Source organism: Saimiri boliviensis, chromosome 14 (genome assembly GCF_048565385.1).
Source record: "Saimiri boliviensis isolate mSaiBol1 chromosome 14, mSaiBol1.pri, whole genome shotgun sequence".
NCBI classification, from domain to species: Eukaryota; Metazoa; Chordata; class Mammalia; order Primates; family Cebidae; genus Saimiri; species Saimiri boliviensis.
In genome coordinates, this window is record NC_133462.1 from 94029536 (window position 1) to 94051584 (window position 22049).

The 22049-nt window shown below is 54.0% G+C and overlaps 1 protein-coding gene across 1 annotated transcript in view; it reads right to left on the reverse strand.

Moving 5' to 3' along the window:
* Nucleotides 1–370: 370 nt before the first annotated feature.
* WNT3A (Wnt family member 3A) overlaps nucleotides 371–22049 on the reverse strand; it is a 55212-nt gene continuing 33533 nt past the window's right edge. The window contains exons 3-4 of the mRNA XM_039464276.2: nucleotides 10558–10823; nucleotides 371–1962 (exon numbers count right to left, since the gene is read on the reverse strand). Coding sequence (XP_039320210.1) covers nucleotides 1483–1962; nucleotides 10558–10823 — 746 coding nt within the window. The 3' untranslated portion in view covers nucleotides 371–1482. The remainder of the gene's footprint in view (nucleotides 1963–10557; nucleotides 10824–22049) is intronic.

The following is a 22049-nucleotide window of genomic DNA, read 5'->3' on the forward strand; positions in this document are numbered from 1 at the left end:
GCGCTGGGCAGCTGTAAAGAAGGGGGCGCTGCTGAGCAACGCAGAGCCGGGCGTGACCTGGGGCGCAGCAGGCCGGCTCCCTGGGAGGAGGGCCCGCGGCGTGGGAGGCCGGGCAGGGCGGGCCTCTGTTAGAGGGCCTCGATCACTTGCCTCCGCGAAGCCCCTGTCCTCTCCCAGGACTGAGCTCGGTCTTGGGGTTGGGGGCTGGCGGGGGGACGCTGCAGGCTATCCCCAGTAGGGCTCCTGCAGCGGTGGGTGGTCGTGCGGGTGGTCGAAGGGGTGGCACAGGCCTCCGCGCGCCGAAGCACTCCAAAGCCAGGCGCTTGGAGAGGGGCCCTCGGATCTCAGAGGCACGGGCTGGAGACCCGACTCGCTTCACGGGACATTCCCGGCCCGACACAGGGGTGGATGGAACCTGACAGCGGGTTGGGGAGAAGGCGCCGGGTGCGCCGCATTCTCCGCTCCGGAGCCCGGATTCCTGCAGCAGCCACGCCCTAATCAAGAGGGCGGCTCCCAGGGAAGAGTCCCACCCGCGGAGGGAAGCTCCGCCCCAACCGGAGCCCCACCCACAGGGCGGAGCATACGCAGGCCACGCCCACGCAGAGTCACAGTCCGCCCGTGGAGAAGCTCCGCCCCATCCAGACAGGAGTCCCGCCCACCGTGGAGCGCTGTTCCCACGGAAGAGCTCCGCCCCCAGGGAGGAGCCATCCCAGGCCCCGCCTCATTCAGAAGCCCCACCCGCAGATAGAAGCCTACCTGGTGCCCCGCCCACCAAGAGCCACGCCCCAATGGGAGGTGCCCTGTCCCCGCCGGAGAAGCCGTGTTCCCCTCCAACCCGGAGAAGCCCCGACCCCCAGGGAGAAGCCTACGCAGATCCCCGCCCCATCCTGGAGCTCCACCTCCTTCAGGAGGAGCCCAGCCCTCAGGGAGGAGTGCCGCCCCCGGGGAGGAGCCCTGCCCCAGGGAGGAGTGTCGCCCCCAGGGAGGAGCCCTGCCCCAGGGAGGAGTGTCGCCCCCGGGGAGGAGCCCTGCCCCAGGGAGGAGTGTCGCCCCCAGGGAGGAGCCCTGCCCCAGGGAGGAGTGTCGCCCCCACGGAGGAGCCCTGCCCCAGGGAGGAGCCCTGCCCCAGGAGGAGCCCTGCCCCAGGGAGGAGCGTCGCCCCCACGGAGGAGCCCTGCCCCAGGGAGGAGCCCTGCCCCAGGAGGAGCCCTGCCCCAGGGAGGAGCGTCGCCCCCAGGGAGGAGCCCTGCCCCAGGGAGGAGCGTCGCCCCCAGGGAGGAGCCCTGCCCCAGGGAGGAGCCCTGCCCCAGGAGGAGCCCTGCCCCAGGGAGGAGTATCGCCCCCAGGGAGGAGCCCTGCCCCAGGGAGGAGCCCTGCCCCACTGAGGAGCGCTGCCCGGTCCCGTCTGGTGCGAGTCCCGCTCCGCCCCGGGGAGGGCCCACCCAGGCAGGGCCCGCGCGGTCCGGGGCGGCGCGGCCGCGCCTACTTGCAGGTGTGCACGTCGTACACGCGCGTGCACTCCTGGCAGCTGACGTAGCAGCACCAGTGGAACACGCAGCGGCACTTCTCCCGGCGCCGCTCGGCGCGCGCGTTGTGGCCGCGGCCGCAGCACAGCAGGTCGCAGCCGTCGATGCCGTGCGAGCTCACGTTGCAGGTGCGGTCGCGCGTGCCGAAGGAGCCGGTCTCGGGGTTGGGCTCGCAGAAGTTGGGCGAGGCCTCGTAGTAGACCAGGTCGCGCTCCGTGGGCACCTTGAAGTAGGTGTAGCGCGGCCGCAGGGTCTCCACCCAGCCGCGGGACTCGCGGTGCTTCTCCACCACCATCTCCGAGGCGCTGTCGTACTTGTCCTTGAGGAAGTCGCCGATGGCGCGGAAGTCGGGCTGCGACCACCAGCACGTCTTCACCTCGCAGCTGCCCGACAGCCCGTGGCACTTGCACTTGAGGTGCATGTGGCTGGAGATGGCCTGCGGGGCACGCGCGGGGGCCGGCGTCAGGGGCGCGTCTCCCGAGGAAACCGCGTCACACGTGGCCGGCGGCCCCCCTCCTCCATAAAGCCCCGGGCAGAGGGGCAGACTCCCAGACAGGGCCGCCCCTGCCTACGGCGCAGGTGCTGGTCCCTGCTCCCTTGCCAGACCCAAGCCCTCCCCGCCTAGGGCCTGGGGGGCTCCCCTCTGCGCGTCTCCTGGCTGAGCACTTCCACACCGTGTAGGGTGGAGTGAAGGAAGGACTGAGCGTCTCCTGGCTGAGCACTTCCACACCGTGTAGGGTGGAGTGAAGGAAGGACTGAGCGTCTCCTGGCTGAGCACTTGCACACCTTCTAGGGTGGAGTGAAGGAAGGACTGAGTGTCTCCTGGCTGAGCACTTCCACACCGTCTGGGGTGGAGTGAAGGAAGGACTGAGCGTCTCCTGGCTGAGCACTTCCACACCGTGTAGGGTGGAGTGAAGGAAGGACTGAGCGTCTCCTGGCTGAGCACTTGCACACCTTCTAGGGTGGAGTGAAGGAAGGACTGAGTGTCTCCTGGCTGAGCACTTCCACACCGTCTGGGGTGGAGTGAAGGAAGGACTGAGCGTCTCCTGGCTGAGCACTTCCACACCGTCTGGGGTGGAGTGAAGGAAGGACTGAGCGTCTCCTGGCTGAGCACTTCCACACCGTGTAGGGTGGAGTGAAGGAAGGACTGAGCGTCTCCTGGCTGAGCACTTCCACACCGTCTGGAGTGGAGTGAAGGAAGGACTGAGCGTCTCCTGGCTGAGCACCACACCATCTAGGACTGAGCATCTCCTGCCTGTGATCCCAGCTACTTGGGAGGCTGAGGCAGGAGAATCACTTAAGCCAGGAGGTAGAGGTTGCAGTGAGCAGAGATTGCACCACTGCACTCCAGCCTGGGCTACGGGGCAAGAGTCCATCTCAAACCAAACCAAACCAAAAATACTTGTTTTACCTGTTCACTCTTTAAATGTGGCTACTAGAAAATTTATAATGATCTATGTGTCTCTGTGGGACAAACTATAATAATCTACAAGCCACTTGTGGCGCCCATTCTACTTCTATTGGACAGTTCTAATCTAAGGCTTCAGCTGGGCTCTGGGTCCCAATCCTGCCTCCTCTTCGTCCCTTTCTTGAACTGCTCCCTCTGATACTGACCGTTTCCTGTGGGCATCTGTACAGTAGCATACCCACCCCCACCGTCCATCTAGTTGATCTAAGATCCATTTTATTTCCTCTTTTGTTTTAGTTTTACTTTGGATCAAAGTTATATGGGGTGCATACTTTAAGGAGCCCAATAGTTTCCAAGACCTGCTTAGACAAACAGCAATTCTGGTCCCACATGCAGCCTCTTGCAATGTCTACAACTCTAAGAACACGTTTGTCTTGACAGCTCTTGATTTTTCGGCATTAGGCATGATTTACTGGCCTCTCACCGTGGTGTGGTAGTTAGCTCTCTCTCCCTACTCCACCGCACGGATGCACACTCCAACCACCAACCCCTCCTGCCTAAAACCTAGTTTAATTTCACATCAGTATTCACTGCTGGTGGTATTGGGACTACGTTAGATGTCATACTTTGAGACAAGTGATACATTATGATTTTTCTTTTCCTAAATGACTTTTCGTAGTTGCTGTTATTAATGTACTGATTCAGCCTCAAATTCTCCCTTATTTACATAATATTCTCTTCAAGATGTCCAAACATATCAGCTATTCTATCAATTTCATCTTCTTGCAGACATGTTGTCTCCCGCCCCCAGAAAAGGCCTTGTAAATTTTATGAAATGTCATGTCTAAAAACAAATCTTTTCTACTCTCCCATTTAATCGATAGTTTTGCTGGGAAGTGAATTCTTGGCTTAAAATCATTTTTACATCTTAGAATTCTGAGCATTGCTCTATTTTCTTTTTTTCTTCTGAGATGGAGCCTCACCCTGGAGTGCAATGGTGTGATCCCAGCTCACTGCAACCTCCACTTCCCGGGTTCAAGCAATTCTCCTGCCCCAGCCTCCCACGTAGCTGGGATTACAGGTGCGTGCCATCACACCTGGCTGACTTTTTGCATCTTTAGTAGAGAGGGGTTTCACCATGTTGGTCAGGCTGGTCCAGAACTCCTGACCTCATGATCCACCCGCCTCGGCCTCCCAAAGTGCTGGGATTATGGGTGTCAGCCACCATGGCCTGGACTACTCTATTTCCCTCTAGCTTTCATGATTGCTCCTGAAAAGTCTGGTACTATTTTGATTCCTGATCCTAAAGCCCAAACATTCTCCTTGGCAGCTTGGAGGGCTTCTCTGTGTGGCAGGCTCTGAATTTGACAGCAGTGTGTCTTGAAGTAGGTCTTTGTCTTTCGTTGTTCTCGTCACTTAGTGGGCCTGTTTGGTCTGAAGCCTGTGCTCCTTGGTTCTGGGGAAACTTCCTGCCTTGTTTCTTTGCTGACTGCCTCCTCTTTTTGTTCATCATTATCTTTCTTGGACAGACCCTCCATATCTTCTGCTTTCTCTTATTTTTAATCTCTTTTGTCTTTTTTTCCTCGATCTTGTGGCAGGGTGTCTCAACTGTCTTTCAATTTGAGATTTTGGCTTCTGTTATCATATTTTTGATTTCTAAGACCTCCTTTGTAACCTGAATGTTTAAAATTACCATCCCGTTCCAATTTTATGGATATAGTGTTTTATCTCTTTGGGTATATTAATGGCCATTTGTTGAAGTTTCATCTCTTTCTTTTTTTTTCATTAGAGATGGGGTTTCACCTGGTTGGTCAGGTTGGTCTCAAACTCCTGACTTTGTGATCTGCCCATCTTGGCCTCCCAAAGTGCTGGGATTACAGGTGTGAGCCACTGTACCCAGCTCATCTCTCTTTACACTGTCTCTTTCCCATAAATTTGTTTGAGTTTGTTTTGGACTTCACCATTGTTGTTGTTAGAGGCCTTCCTCAGAGGTCTGGTGATCCTTGGCTGTCTGCTCAGAGTTAAAAATGGGACACTAAAATTCTCGTTGGAAGTTCCTGAACATGGCAGAGGCTTGTCAGCTTTGGTCCTCCGTAAAGAGTGATCTAGCTGCCTTGCTTTATTGGGACCCTCCACAAGTCACTATCTTAAAGGCTCCTCTTTGGAGTTGGTCCAAATCCCCAGAGCAGAATCTTCCGTCCCCTTGCCTGGCGGATAACTAGGGTTCACAGCTAGCTTTAGGAAATCAGGAGGAATGATAAAGGCACGAACTTCTATATTTAGGGAGAAACTTTTCACTTTGGAAGCATCACTCTCAGATGTGCTTGGCATCCCTCAGATCAGAGACCTCTGCCTTTGCAGAAAACGAACCTCCAGGCTTCAGCCACAGGGAAGGAAGAGGCTGCTGCCTGCCTACAAGGAGTTGGGTAGTGGAGGGAGTGGGCAGTGAGGTACTCTGAAAGTCATCTTTCAAACGGTCTTCCTGTTTTCAGCTCCACGTTTATCTCCACTTCTCATGATATCAGATACTAGGAATTCCTAGACTGGTTCTCAAATTTTTCCTCTACTGGCTTAAGACAGTTTTCTTGGGTCTGCTTGAGTATTCATCTATCTGCTTTTTAGCTTTCAAAGTTTGGTTACCATTGTTTCCTCTTTATTTTCTGTATTCTTATGAATATCCCTCTCTACTCATTCAGCTAGCTAATCTATCCATCCAGCCTATCTATACTAGCATCTATATCTATGTGTAATCTCTGTGTACTATTTATATCCATTTTATCTAACATCTATATCTATTACCTGTCTGTACTTATATCTATTTATATTTATCACTACATACGTATTTATTAAAAATTAATTTATTGTTATTTTAGTGGGTTCCTGGAGAGTGCAGAGGGAAGTGGTCAGCTTCTCATCTTTAACCGGAAGTCCTCATTTATTCTTCAGTTCTGCAGTTCCTGTGTGATTCTTTTCCAAATCTTTTATATCTTTTCTTTTTTCTGAGATGGAGTCTCACTCTTGCTGCCCAGGCTAGAGTGCAATGGTGCAATCTCAGCTCACCGCAACCTCTGCTCCCTGGGTTCAAGTGATTCTCCTGCCTCAGCCTCTCAAGTAGCTGGGATTACAGGCATGCAGCACCAGGCCCAGCTAATTTTGTATTTTTAGTAAAGACAGGGATTCTCCATGCTGGTCAGGCTGGTCTTGAACTGCTGACCTCAGGTGATCCACCCGCTTTGGCCTCCTGAAGTGCTGGGATTACAGGCATGAGCCAATGTGCCCAGCTTATTATATTCTTTGTATAGTAACATTATATAAAGGAACATTCCCTGCTGCAATGTTCATGCTTGTGTTTTAGCTTTGTGAACCTAAGTAAGCCTTTCTCCCCTCAAAGTCTGTGTCTAATAATTCTAGTATCTGAATTTCCTTGGGGTAGTTGTTTCTGTTTTTTTTTTTCATATTAAACTCGTTGTGTCATCAGATCATGTGATAGATTATCTTTGATTGTGTACTGGACATTGTGTTTTCTACAAAATTATTGCAGAGCCGGGCGCGGTGGCTCATGCCTGTAATCCCAGCACTTTGGGAGATCGAGGCAGGCGGATCACGAGGTCAGGAGTTTGAGAACAGCCTGACCAACGTGGTGAAACCTCATCTCTACTAAAAATACAAAAATTAGCCAGGAATGGTGGCAGTTACCCGTAGTCCCAGCTACCTGGGAGGCGGAGGCAGGAGAATCGCTTGAACCCAGGAGGCAGAGGTTGCAGCGAGCTGAGATTGTGCTGCTGCACTACAGCTTGGGCAACAGAGCGAGACTCTGTCTGAAAAAAAAATCATTTTATGGAAGTATAATAGACATAGAAGAAAGTGTATGTGTCATAAGTACAAAATATGCCAAATCATACAAATTACCTGCCCCAGAACATCAATGCCTCCGAGCCCCTCTCTCCCTTTCCAGGACATAGATTCCCTCGCATTTTCTTGATGGCTCATAACACTGAGCACCCTTAGTATAGACACTGACGTTTCTCTATTTTCTTTCAGAACATGTCTTTTAATTTTTGGACCACTTTTCCTGTTACACTGTTTATCTTTTCCTTAGTCTGCAGAGTTCTTTTTCTGCTGTGGCTTCTCTGCATTTGCTGCATGCGTGAGTGTGGACGTATGTGTGTGACTGTGTCCTTCTCTATCGGGTGCCTTTTGAGTCCCATAGTGGTGTTTTTTATGAATGAAAGTTCCTAATTTGAATATAGTTTATGTTATTCCACTTCTCTTTCAATGTGAGTACTTTTTTGGACTGTTTAAGACACCACTGCCTAGTCTAAGGTCACAAAAATATTTTATATTTTCTTTTTTTTTTTTTTTTTTTTTGAGACAGAGTTTCGCTCTTGTTACCCAGGCTGGAGTGCAATGGCGCGATCTCGGCTCACCACAACCTCCGCCTCCTGGGCTCAGGTAATTCTCCTGCCTCAGCCTCCTGAGTAGCTGGGATTACAGGCACGCGCCACCACGCCCAACTAGTTTTTTGTATTTTTAGTAGAGACGGGGTTTCACTATGTTGACCAGGATGGTCTCGATCTCTCGACCTCGTGATCCACCCGCCTCGGCCTCCCAAAGTGCTGGGATTACAGGCTTGAGCCACCGCGCCCGGCTTATATTTTCTTATATAAAATGATCTTAGAGTAGTAAAAGTTTTATTGTTTACCTTTCCCACTGGGATTTGATTTATACAGATGGTATAATTGATTTATACAGATGGTATGAGGTACAAGCCTGGTTTAATTTTTTTTTCATGTTGCTATCTGCCTTAGTCAATCCTGTATCGCTACCACAGAATACTTGAGACTGAGTAATTCATAAATGTATTCTTTCATGGTTTGGGGGGCTGGGAAATCTAAGATCAAGGTGCTGGCAGGTTAGGGCTTGGTTATCCGCTTCCAAGATGGCACCCTGAATGAATGCCATGCCCTTCAGAAGGGAGAAATATCATGACCTCATATGGCAGGAAGACAAGAGGGAGAGAGACAGAGAGAACGCCCTCTTCTGCAAGTCCTTTCACAGCTGCGTCGCTCCCTTCCTGAGGGCAAGACCCTCATGGCCTGAACTCCTCCCATTAGGTCCCACCTCTCCTGACTGTTGCCCTGGGGATCAAGTTACAACATATAAATTTTGGGAGACACACGCAGACCACAGCACCACCCAGCTGACTGAGCACCATTCACTGAAGAGCCCCTTTCTCCCGTGGCACCGCACTGCCTCGTGTATCGTGAACCGGGCAACTGTATATCTGTGGGGGCTCCACACTTTTCCCAGGGCGCTTTCTATGGCTCATCCTGCCTCTGAAGCTGTCTTCTGCAGGAAGATTAGTCTGAGTTATGTAATTCCTCACTGTTGAAAGGTGAATATCCCCTGCTCACTCTTCACCCCTCTGTGATCCCCTGATGCTATAGTCAAGGGCAGCTGCCATCTGCATGTTGCTATGTTGCTAAATCCAACATGGATGTCTCTTGGTCCTTCCACCCGTCACTGCCTGTCAGCCATCTTCCCCTCTCAGTCATCCACTGATCTTCTGACCAAGTCCTTTTTAGCAAGCTGCTGTGGTCTGAATGTTTGTGTTCCTCAAAAATTCATGGGTTAAAATCTTTACCTATGAAATTACAGGCTCACCTGTAATCCCAGCACTTTGGGAGGCAGAGGTGGGTGGATCATGAGGTCAGGAGTTCGAGACCAGCCTGGCCAACATGGTGAAACCCTATCTCTACTAAAAATACAAAATTAGCTGGGCATAGTGGTACACACATGTAATTCCAGCTACTCAGGTGACTGAGGCAGGAGAATCGCTAGAATCCGGGAGGCAGAGGTTGCAGTGAACCAAGGTTGTGCCATTGTACTCTAACCTGGGCAACAGAGAGAGGCTCCGCAGCAAAAAAAAAAAAAAAAATTAGCTGGGTATGGTGGCATGTACCTATAGTCCCAGCTACTCAGAAGGCTGAGGCAGGAAAATCACTTGAACACAGGAGGTGGAGGCTGCAGTGAGCTGAGGTAGGGCCTCTGTACTCCAGCGAGGCTCTGGTCCCACTCCCCACAAACAGAAATCTTTACACGCAAGGTGACAGCGTTAAGAGGTAGGGCCTTTAGAATCTGATCAAGTGCAGGTGGAGTGTCGTGAGTGGGATTAGTGCTGACACAGTCTGCGTCTGTGTCTCCTCCAAATTTCATGCTGAGGTGGAATCCCCAGTGCTGGGCCTGGGACCCGGGAGGAGGTGTTTGAGTCATGGGGACAGGTCCCTCATGAGTGGCTTGCTGCGTTCACACAAGGTCTGCGTGGCGACCTCTCCGGGACTCTCTCTCTCTTGCTCCTGCTCTGGCCTGTGTGACGTGCCTGCCACCACCCCGCCCTCTGCCATGCGTGTAATCTCCCTGAGATCTCCCAGGAAGCTGAGCAGATGCTGGTACCAGGCTGTGCAGCCGGCAGACCCGTGAGCCCGTTAAACCTCTCTTCTTTATAAATCACCCGGCCCCAGGCATTTCTTTATAGCCGTGCAAGAATGGCCTTAAACAATGCCCTCCTAAAAGTAACCCCAGGTGCGGGCAGGCGCAGTGGGGCACCCCTGTAATCCCAGCACATTGGGAGGCTGAATCAGGTGGATCACAAGGGCAGGAGTTTGAGACCAGCCTGACCAACATGGTGGGATGTTGTCTATACTAAAAATACAAAAATTAGCTGGGCATGGTGGTGCACACCTGTAATCCCAGCTACTTGGGAGGTTGAGGCAGGAGAATCACTTGAACCCGGGAGGTGGAGGTTGCAGTGAGCTGAGATCACACCACTGCACTCCAGCCTGAGTGACAGAAAGTCACTCCATCTCAAAAAAAAAAAAAAAAAAAAAAAAGGAACCCAAGAGAGAACTGCAGCTTCCTGCCGGGTAAGGACACAGAAAGCATCATCCACAAGGAGCAGGCCTTCACCGGGCAAGGAATGTGCTGGAGCCGTGACCCTGGACTTCCTGGTCTCCAGAACTGTGATATTAAACTTCCGTTGCTTGTAAATTATCCTGTCTAAGGCATTTTGTTGCAGCAGCACAGACAGACTAAGACACAGGCTCACGGAGCTTCACACAGCTTGGTCTGGGTTGGCCTCTCCACAGCAAGATGCTGTTTGTTCCACTACACGCCATACTGTGCCCAGACCAAGTCACTGGCTTTCTCTCACCTCCAGGCTGCCTGGGAGGCTCTCCCAGCCTCCCTCCTCCTAAATAACTGCCAGCTGTCCTTGGCATTGGGTCACCTGAGTGCCCGCACTTCCTCACTGCAGAGCTCCCCTCATCTCTGTGGCTGCCTGGCAGTCTCCCTCCTGGGCTGTGAGGGGCTCCTGTGGACCAGGCCTTTGCCCCATCCCTCCTGCTTGGCCACCCCAGTCCACAGGTGGGCTCACCATCCCAGGAGCGCACTGGACGCTCTGTGCAGCTGGCTGCTGCAAAGCGTTACACACCCAGGCAAGAGTCCAGCAGACCCTCGGCCTGGCCACCATCCTGCCTCACCAGGCCACATGCCCCAAGGAGCCAGGGCACACGCCCTGCTGAGGACGCGCCTCCTTGCCCACACCCCTGCGGGCCGAGAACCTACCTGGCGCCCAGCCTCATTGTTGTGGCGGTTCATGGCTGAGCGGGCATCTGGCCGGTTCTCCCGGGCATCAGCGAACTCCCGAGACACCATCCCACCAAACTCGACGTCCTCGCTGCAGCCACCCCACTTCCAGTCCTTGCCTGGTGAGCCCTGGTGGCGGCTGCTGCAGCCACAGATGGCGGCCGTGCCCTCTGCACATGAGCGTGTCACCGCGAAGGCCACGCCGGCTGAGGCAATGGCGTGCACGAAGGCTGACTCCCGGGTAGCTGCAGAGAGAGGAGAGACGCAGCGTTAGCAGGGCTTGGGGAGGCTGGGGTCCGAGCCCGTCTGCATTGCGGTAAAGGAGCTCCAGAGGCTGCGTGGTGGGCAAGGCAGAGCGGCTGACTCGCTTCAGGATCTGCAGGCTATACAGAAGCGTGGCTCCAGCAGCCGCCTCTGGCAAGGGCCTCAGCCTGTTTCTACTTGCGGCAGAAGGGGAAGGGGAGGTGAAGGGGAACCAGTGTGTGCAGGAGATTTCATGCGACAGAAGAGGCCAGAGACGGGGGAGGTTGGCAGCAGGCCCTTTTTAACAATCAACTTTGGCTAGGTACAGCGGCTCATGCCTGTAATCTCAGCACTTTGGGAGGACGCGGTAGGAGGACTGCTTGAGAGCACGACAGCCTTTTCAACATAGCAAGACCCCATCTCTTCAAAAACTAAAAACATGAACTGGGTGTGGCCCCAGCTACATGGGAGGCTGAGGCAGGAGGATCACCTGAGCCCAGGAAGTGGAGGCTGCAGTGAGCGATGATCACACCACTGCACTCCAGCCCTTTTAAAAAAACAAACAGCTGGGTGTGGTGGCTCACACCTGTGATCCCAGCCCTTCGAGAGGCTGAGGTGGGAGGATCACTAGAGCCCAGGAGCTTGAGGCTGCAGTGAACTATGATCACATTCCAGCCTCGGCAACAGAGCAAGATGCTGTCTTTAAGAAAAAAAAAAGGACTGAGCATGGTGGCTCACGCTTGTAATCCCAGCACTTTAAGAGGCTGAGGTGGGTGGATCACAAGGTCAGGAGTTTGAGACCAGCCTGACCAACACGGTGAAACCCGGTCTCTACTGAAAATACAAAAATTGGCGGGGCGCGGTGGCAGGCACCTGTAATCTCAGCTACTTGGGAGGCTGAGCCAGGAGAATCTCTAGAAACCGGGAGGCAGAGGTTGCAGTGAGCCCAGATCACGCCACTGCGCTCCAGCCTGGACAACAAGAGTGAAACTCCGTCTCAAAAAATATATATATATATATATATGGCACCAGGCCAGTGTGCACCTGGAAAGATGGTCGACATCACCCACCTTGGGGATGTGCAAATCGAAACCCAGTGAGGGGCTGCCCCACGTGTACTGGGATGGCCAAATCCAGGAGTTGCAGAGTAGCAAGTGCTGGCAAGGACATGGAGAAGGTGGACCCTGACCCTTGTTCGAGGCTGGAGGGAGGGGAAGGTGCGGGCCCCTTGGGAGGCTGGAGGGAGGGGAAGGTGCGGGCCCCTTGGGAGGCACTTTGGCGCTGTCTTCAAGGGCAAGCATTCACCAGCCATTGGTAGGTAGGTTTGCCCCATTGGAAACCCGTGTCTGCGCAGACTCATAAGCAAATGTTCACACAAGCCCCAAACTAGAAGTATCCCAATGTCCGTCAACAGGGATGTCTAAAAAACAGTGGCAGGTCCCTAACAGCATTCAACTTAGGAATGATAGAAAAATAGCACGAAGGATCTCAGAATAGTCACATGACTGAACAAAGGCAGGAAAAACCAGACAGCCACGTCCTGCTGCTACCAGACGGCCCGGGGTGCAGACCCCAGGTGTGGCTCTGCCCTACACACCATCCACCTCTGCCCGGCTTCTCGCCGTTTTCTTCCTTCACCCCAAGCACTGGCACTTGCATGGCCCAGAGGTAGGGCTGCCTGTTCTGGAATCTTCTGAAGACCAGTGGCCTCCAGCGCCACCTCCCCAGGGCCAGCCCCAGTGCCCCAAATGCCCCCACCCCCAGCGTGGAGGGCTGCAGCTGTCTGGAGCTGCCTGGGTCCTTGCACTCAGCTTCTTTCTTCCCCAAATGGGGAAACGGAGTCTAAGGGGGGGGGGTGGCGTTGCTTGTGCGGAAGGGTGTGAGGGAGGGCTGGAACTCAGGAGGAAGCTCAGGCGGCCAGGACCAGAGGGATGGACATGAGTGGTGGCCTGGGCTTTGCAGAGGCCAGGTCCCCAGCCAGGCTTCCCCAGCCGGGAGGAGAGAATGCGTGGTGGCCCGGGGGTGGGTGTATGCAGATACTTCTGCAAAGGCAGGAGGAGAGGCATTGGGCCTGGTCAGGCCCTGCTTTCATTGATAAAAGGCACTCAGGGCTGGGCGCCTGTGATCATAGCTACTCAGGAGGTTGCGGCAGGAAGAGCACTTGAGTTCAGGTGTTCGAGGCTGCAGTGAGCTATGGTTACATCACTGCTCTCCAGCCTGGCCAACAGAGTGAGAACCTGTCTGAAAAAATAAAAATAAGAAAAGACAGGCGTTCACTTTGGAGCCACCCTCTGACATGGTAAGGAATGGAGCGCCTGCTGTTTGCTAAGCACAGCAGGGAGTGTGCCAGGAAAGAGCCCGGCCTGCTGCTGAGTGGGGCTCTTACAGACCGAGGAGAAGACGCCTGTGCTTCGGGTCCCCCAGCCTCAGCTTGGCCTCCGGGGTCTGCGTGTGCCCTGGGAAGGACCCTCCATGTCTCTGCTTCTGAGCCCCACCTTTCCTTGGCTCTGACCTCTCTCCCCTCAAGGCCCTCAGCCAGCAGGAGGGAGAAGGGAGCTCCGGGGGCCCCTCGCCAGGGACAGCAGGAGGCCTGGGGTTCTCCTGCAGCCAAGCGTCCTCTCATGGGAGAAGGCGGGGTGGCCATGGCTGCGCCCCACTGTGTCCCCCACTCCTCCTTGGCAGAGGCCCCCAATGGTCCCCTCAGGGCCACAAGCAAGTCATGGTAGGGGTTGCGACCTCCTCTGCCACCTGGACATCCGGGAAGCTTTCATCCTCAAGCGGATGGGGCTGACGTGGTCTGGATATTTGTCCCCTCCCAGACCTCATGTTGAACTGAGATCCCCAGGGCTGGGGTGGGGCCTGGTGGAGGTGAAGGGGTCATGGGGGCGGGTCCCATGGCCTGGTGTTATCCTCCACATTACTTACAAGTGAGTTCTTGCAAGATCTGGTTGTTGAAAAGTGTGTGGCAGGCCGGGCGTGGTGGCTCACGCCTGTAATCCCAGCACTTTGGGAGGCCAAGGCAGGCAGGTAAATGAGGTCAGGAGATCAAGACCATCCTGGCCAACATGGTGAAACCCCGTCTCTATTAAAAATAAAAAAGTTAGCTAGGCACATTGGTGCGTGCCTGTAATCCCAGCTACTCGGGAGGCTGAGGCAGGAGGATTGCTTGTACTCAGGAGGCGGAGGTTGCGGTGAGCTGAGATCACGTCATTGCACTCCAGCCTGGTGACAGAGCAAGACTCCAACTCAAAAAAAAAAAAAACAAAACTTACCAGCCTCAGGTGTTTCTTTATGGCAATGCAAGAATGGCCTCATTCAGGGCACAGGCTGCCCAGGAGAGGACGGAGCAGCCCCTGGGGCTTGTGATACCCTCGGGCCCAGGCTGGCAGGGGCAGAAAGGCATGAGTGAGTGCATGAACACTCACAGACGCCCCCGCACGGCTGGCACGCAGCCACACGCAGCCAGCGCAGAGAGCACACGTCTTCCCCCGTACCGAGAACACACAAGGCGGACGGACGATATGTGAGGCTGTGGCATCCCATCGGTGTCCCTCTGGCTGCCAGCAAAGCTGCCTGGGCCCCTTCAGCCTGCTTTGGTTGACTCTTCTGTGGATTGGCCAACAGTCCCCTGATGGCAGGCCCAGCAGTCCGCCCCTCCCCAGGGCCCTGTCCACATCAGCCCTGGCCACCCAGCCTGCCCTGGCCTTCCCAGGTGGCCCTGGGGTGTCTCAGCCGATTTTCCCCTCCTGGTTCTCCTCTGTGGGTCCATCTCCCACCCTGCTATGAAGAGCCCCCTAGAAGGAATGGACACCCCCAGACTCCAGCTTCCTCCCTACACCACATGCATGCACAGCCACGGGCACACATGCATGCACACACAGACACATGCACACCACACACACATGCACACCCCACCTGATGCACATGTACACACATGCAAACACACACACAAAGGCATGCACACCACACACCACACACATGCATATACATGAACATCTATCACACAAGAGCACACATATATCCACCACATGCATGCACACACACATACACATGCATGCAAGCACAGCATACACATGCACACACACACGCACATCCCTCACACATGCATGCCAGGCAGGCATACCACAGATACCACACACATGCACACACATGCATGCACACCCCCCTCACATGTATGCACACAAACACATACACAACACACACACAACCACATACATGAATACTACACACAGACACACGCATGCATGCACACCCCACCGCACTGACATGTATGCACACACATACACAACACACAACACATACATGAATACCACACACATGCAAACACATGCATGCACACAGATGCACACACACACATGCACACTCACCCACCCCTCCACACATGCACACACACACACATGCACACACACACACCCCTCCACACATGCACACACACGCAGGCACACCTGTCCCTCACAGCACACTCTGCAGGCTCAGGTCGTTGCTCAGTGCCAGTCTGGCCATTCCAAGCCCGCTCTGGGTCTGCGTCCTCTCCTGGCCTCAGTGCAGCTCCCTGGCCTCAGGCCGCACTCAGCCTTTGTCTTTACCTTGGGCTCTTTCCAGTGCCTTCCTGGGCTCAGTCTGGACCTGCTGTGCCCCTGCCCGCTCTAAGGGGAGTGGCCAGGGCTGCGTGTCCTCTACATCTGGCTGCCCCTCCCCAGCCAGGAAGATTTGTCCACTGACTCCCTCCCCAGCCCTGGCTCCCTAGGGGCAGGGACTGTGTTTGGCTCACCTTCTATTTCCAATCTGGAGCACAAGGCCCAACCCATAGATATTTCTTGGGGCCAGAGTGAAGGGCAGGAGCCCTGGGCCGGGTCAGGGAACTAGGCAGGCCCACCCTCGCCCCTCCAAGGCACCCAGGCCCAAAATGCAGCCTCTGCTGTTCCCTTTCCCAGGGAGCAGCTAGGCAGCTCTAGAAACTTGAAGCCCCCACCCCTGACCTTCCTTAACACAACTGATTAACTCACAGACAGGCCTGGAGGGGCCTTTGCTGAATCCACTGCCCCTGAGTGAATTCACGTGGGTGGATGCTGAGCCACGTGAATTCACTCTATGAATCCTCTCTATGCCTATAAGCCTAAGCACCTGCTCCGCTCTTTGAAGGACTCAGGTGGTCCCCTCCCTGGTCAGCACCCCTTCCCTGCGGTCTGCCCCACTTCCCTTCCGGGGCGGCTTGAAAGGCAGGGCTGAGGAATGTCCTGGGTGCTCCTGGAGCTTATGGATGGCAAAGAGCTCCATCTGCCCTCCCGGCTGGACCCTCTCTCTCCCACATGGCCTGGGCAGCCCACGCCCTGAATACCCTACCCCAGCTGAGCCTGCCTTCCCACCTCACCAGCGGGCTTCTACAGGAGTCTGTCTCCAAGGCCAGCCCCTCCCTCCTGCCCTTCCCTGGCTTCTGAACTTCTGATAAAGGGAGAACCAGAGCCTGAGGCCAGGGCTCACCCCGCCTCACCCATGCCCTTCCCAGAACAAGGGCCTGGAGATCCTGCTTATCAGAACTCAGGCAAACAGCCCCGACGGCCAGACACACTCAGGGGCAAGGCGGCGGTGCTCAGGGCTTCCACTCGGAGAGAAAAGAGCTCATTCTTGCTCGGTTCGGTCACCAGCAGGCTGAGCCTGGATTTCCCCTCTTGTCACAACTGGAGGTGAGCTCCCGGCCAGGCTGAGACAGCCATGGAGTAGGCCTTTGATTCAGTCGTGAGACGAGAAGTCTCTGCAGAGAGGCTCGGATCCCAGGCCAGACACCCCGCTCCCAGGCCGAAGTAGAAGCTGCTGGCTGCAAGACCATAGGCCAGAAAAGCAGGAGCCCCTGTGTTCTGGCCAGGACAGACTGGGTCAAAGCTGAAGCCAGGAGGTGTCTGAGCAGTCCCGCAGCAGCTCGGGGTGTTGTTCAAGCATGACGGGAAAAGCCTCAACGGTGCACGGGAGCGGCCTGGCAGATGGCATCTGCACTGGGGACGGGGCTCGCCTTGCCTGGAATGGGACACAGGACCGTGTGCTTCCTGGGAGGACGCATGAGGGCCAGCCACATGCAGCCTTCGAGGTATCCGCGCTAAAATGCGCAGCCCGCAGATCCTGTGGCTGGGAGACGTCAGACCCACCCCGGTTGAGGGCTGTTGTGCAAAATGCCTAACTGTGCTCCTCGGAGGTCTCAGGGGCAAGGCAAACAGGGAAGAGCAGAGGAGCCGGAGGCATGGCGTCACCAGAAGTAGCAAGGGACCCCGCATGGGATTCTGGGACAGAAAAGGGATCTTGATGGAAAAACGAAGGAAAGCTGAGTGGCGTCTGGAGCGTGGTGAACAGAACACACCTTCGTGCTGAGTGATTGGCATGGCTATGCAGCAGGGGTCGGGCGAGGGGACTCAGGCCCTCAGTGCCACTCCTGTGATGTTTCTGTAAGTCTAAAGTTATTTCAAAATAAAAAGTTAAGCCTGGGCAGCAAAGCAAGACCCCTTTTCTAAAAAAAAAAAAAAAACCCACATAAATGAGTTAGGCGAGGTGGTATGCATGTGGAGTCCTAGCTACGCGGGACGCTGAGGCAGGAGGGTTGCTTGAGCCCAGGATTTCAAGGCTGCAGTGAGCCATGTTGGCACCATTGTACTCCAGCCTGGGAGAGAATGAGACCTCATCTCTAAAAATAAGAAGATAAAATAAATAAGTAAATAAAAGTTTAATAATGTCCTGAAACCATGCAAGGAAGACTCCCAGAATGCCCGGGTGGCAGCCACAGCAGCAAGGGGTCTGAGTTCCTCTAGGACGCGTCCGCCCAGGGTTCTCTGGAGAGGCTGCAGCGGCTCACTACCTTCCCCAAATCGGGAGCGCAGGCATCATCCCGGAGAGAGAATCCGTCACTCTGATCAGATTTCCACAGGCTCTGAAGCACACAGGTTACGAACCACTGCCCAGAGTCATCTGTTTACAGAGGAGCCAACTCCGGGCTCCCCTGAGGCCAGGACTCACACCCAGGCTCTGCAGTCCTGGCCGCCAGCCCACAGAAGCCAGGTTCTCTGCCACAAACACCTTTGTCAGGGGTTTCTGCTTTTGTTGACACAACAGAGGCATCCTGCCCATGGGAAGCACCAGCCGTCCCAGAAGGCCAGGGAATCATCCCAGTCAGCAGGAAAGTGCGTTTATCAGAGTGGGCTGTCGGAGGCCCCACTGCAACGGGACGCAGGCTACTGGCAGGCAGGGTGCTTGGACACAAATGCTGCCAATTTGCCAAGTCACCTGGGGAGGAGCCTGGGTGAACTTTCTCAGCCACCTAAGGCCTGCGCTATTCAGGCCAAGACTTTTATTCTAGCAGTCGGCTGTCAGAGAAAGGAAAAAGAAAGGAAATTCCATAACAAAATTGTGCTGTAAGGGAATCTCTTCCACCTGGGAAAACTATCTTTCCCAGAAACTTGCTGTGGTCTCATTTAGCAGTTATTTACTGAATTCATCCACCCATCATCCACATCCATCCATCTATCCATCCATTACCTATCATCCGTCATCTACCACCATCTACCATCTGTCCATTCATCAATTCATCTATTCATTCACCATCCATCCACCCATCATCCACCATCATCCACCATCCACCACCACCCATCTATCCATCCACGCATCATCTACCCTGCATCTGTCATCCACACCTAACCATCCATCATCCACCATCCATCCATCCACCCATCATCCACCATCCATCCATTTATCATCCATATCCATACATTATCCATACATCTATCATCTGTCATCTACCATCCATGCGTCCACAATCCATCTATTGCCCATCCATTACCCATCACCCACCATCCACCACCACCCATCCATCCATTCACCCATCACCTATTCATCCTTATTTTTTTTTGAGACAGAGTCACCTAGGCTGGAGTGCAGTGGTGCAATCTTGGCTCACTGCAACCTCCGTCCCCTGGGTTCAAGCCATTCTCCTACCTCAGCCTCCCAAGTAGCTGGGATTACAGGTGCCTGTCACTGCACCTGGCTATTTTTTTTTTTTTTTTTTGTATTTTTAGTAGAGACAAGGTTTCACCATATTGGCCAGGCTAGTCTTGAACTCCTGACCTTGTGATCCACCTGCCTCAACCTCCAGCACCTCCCACAGTGCTGGTATTACAGGCGTGAGCCACCATAACTGGCCCTATCTATTCATCACCTATCCATCAATCTATCATCCATCGATCCCTCATTTGACCATCATCCATCCATCTATCATCCCTTCATCGTCTATCCATTACCCATCATCCACTATCCACCACCATTCATCCATCATCCCTCCACCATCCATCCATCCACCCATCCACCATCCATCAATCCACCCACCCATCCATCCAGGATCTGAGAGTTCCTAATCAGCCAGGCACTAGGCTGAACTAGGAATATGAGATGAATAAGAAACAAAGTGCCCACTCTCAAAAACCACAGTGAGAAATCCTCCAGAAAGTGGACTTCTGCTCAATATGATAAAATTTCTAACAACCTAGGCCTCTGAAAGTTGAAGGAGTTCCTGTCCTGGTGATAATAAAACAGGCTCCATGACCCACTTTCAAGAGAAGAGAGTCCTTGCCTTGGTAAGGAGAATGAACCAGGGAAAGCCTTCCCTATCTCTAGTGGGAGGCTCTGCTGGGGTGTGTTAAGTTTTTTGCCTGGGACTGTGCTAAACCACGTGCCTTTGGGAGCTTACGGTTCACAAGGGAGACAGTGGAGGGCACATATAGCAAGGCTTGGCAACATGAGCTCTGAGGCAGGCTGGGATGGAGGGGTGATGGGCAATGGGTGCACAGATGGATGGCTGGGTGGATGGATAGATAAATGATGGATTGAGGGATGGTTGATGGATGGATGAATGGATGAATGATAGATTGAAGGAAGATGAATGGTGGATGGATGGTAGACGGATGGGTGATGGACAGTGGATGGATAGATGGATGGTGGATTGAAGGATGGCAGATGGATGAATGGATGGATGGACTGATGGATGTTGATGGTGGATGGATAGATGGATGGAAGGATGAATTGATGGATGGTGAATCATGCATAATGGATAAATGGATGGTGATGGTGGATGGATGGATGGATGGATGGATAAATAAAGTCTGAGAAGGTGAGAGAGTTCTAGGTAGTAAGAGGTGGACATTTAGGAAAGGCAAAAGAGCTGCCAGACAAGGCTCTGTCACAGCTGAGGGCAGTGCGGTCGTCAGATGCAGGGAATCCGTGAGCTTTGATGGTGACTTTGTCTCCCGTATCTCAGAACTTCTGGACTAGAGGGATCTTAATAAATCCTTTGTTTCTACGTTTGGATTTAATGGGCTTTTCGAGTATCAGAGAGCATTTGGGGACTAACAGAGGACTACCAAGTATTTTCATTTTGTTGAGAGAGACAAAGACATCTATACATATATAAAATCCAGCAGATCTATCATCATAACTTCAGAAAAAGACCTTTGAACATCAAACAGGAGGGTATGTTTCCAAGTTCTTTTTTCTTTTTTTAGATGGGAGTCCCACTCTGTTGCCCAGCCTGGAGTGCAGCGGCACGATCTCAACTCATTGCAACCTCCTCCTCTCAGGTTCAAGCAATTCTCCCACCTCAGCCTCCCTGGCTGGGATTACAGGCGTGCGCCACCACACATGGCTAATTTTTGTATTTTTAGTAGAAATGGGGTTTCATCATGTTGGCCAGGTTGGTCTCGAACTCCTGACCTCAAGTGATCCTCCCTCCTCAGCCTCCCAAAGTGCTGGGATTACAGGCATGAGCCACTGTGCCCAGCCCCAATTCTTTTTTTTTTTTTTTTTTTTGAGATGGAGTTGAACTCTTGTTGCCCAGGCTGGAGTGCAATGGTGTGATCTCGGCTCACTGCAACCTCCGCCTCCTGGGTCCAAGCCATTCTCTTTCCTCAGCCTTCCGAGTAGCTGGTATTACAGGCATGCGCCACCACGCCCAGCTAATTTTGTATTTTTAGTAGAGACAGGGTTTCTCCATGTTGGTCAGGCTGGTCTCAAACTCCCGACCTCAAGTGATCCACCTGACTCAGCCTCCCAAAGTGCTGGGATGAATTGATGGATTCACACCCGGCCCCAAATTCTTAAATGTGGAAGAACATTGTCCAAATCCTTCCCAAATCCTTGTCTTTCACATTTCACTGAAGCTGCTCAGTTTGCCACTATTTATTCAGCAGCGACTGTCTTCTAAGTGGCAAAGAAGGCTGCAGCCTTTGTCGCCTTGGAGCTGACCTTCCCTTGGGGAGGTCACCCAGGAAGCATTTCAGCACGGAAAGCCGTGTGCTCAGAAGGCAGGTGTTGAGGGAGCACAACACGGAGGCTGCCCTGCCCTGGGGTGACAGTGGGAAAAGCAGGTCCAAGCCTCTTCTTGTATTGACTAATGAGAGAAGTGCCCCAACAGGGAGATGGCTCAGAGAGGCTCAGCCACGGGCCCCAGGCTGCACAGCAGTGAGTGCAGAGCCCAGACAGAGGGGTCCCAAGAGAGGTCCCTCAACCCATCATCACAGGTTCCTGCAGCTTCAGTGGGTGTTCCTACGGCTGGTGCTCCATGGCCAGAGCCTCGACGTGGCAGGGAGCCCATCTGCCTGGCTGCGCCCCCACCCCAGGGCCAAGGGGTCATGCCTATCTGTGGAATGGCTGTAGGGCTGATACGGGGCCAGAGAAGAGGGACAGCCCGGGACTGCTGGGCTCCTGGGATGGACCTATTGGTCCAGAGGGGACTCCTGAGTGGCCTGGCTGAGGGACAAACATAACTTGAAGGAGAGAAGTTCTGGGGCAGGGGGTGAGGATTGTTGTTAAATGCAACCACCGGACAATGAAATCCAGCTTTTCGGAAAGGCAGCGTGCTCGGTCTGAAGGGGCTTCACCTAGGCTGGCCCCTCTGGGAAGCCCAGCAGCGAACTAGGACTGGAGGCTTCCAACAGTGGTCATGGCTGGGGGCCAATGAATCACTGCAGGGCAGCCCTGGTGACCCAGGTTCCACTGGGGTGGGGGCACACGTTTATCTTAAAGGGTCTCCAGTGATTCTGATGTATCAACTGGGGCGAGATTCCTCAAGCTCAGATTGCACTCTGTGCTGACCCCTCCTCTGGGCTATGACCAGAAGGGAGGCTGTGCAACGCTGTCCATGGCTTGGCCATGACTTTACAGGGGCTGTATGAGACCCTGGACAGGAGACTGCCAGGAGG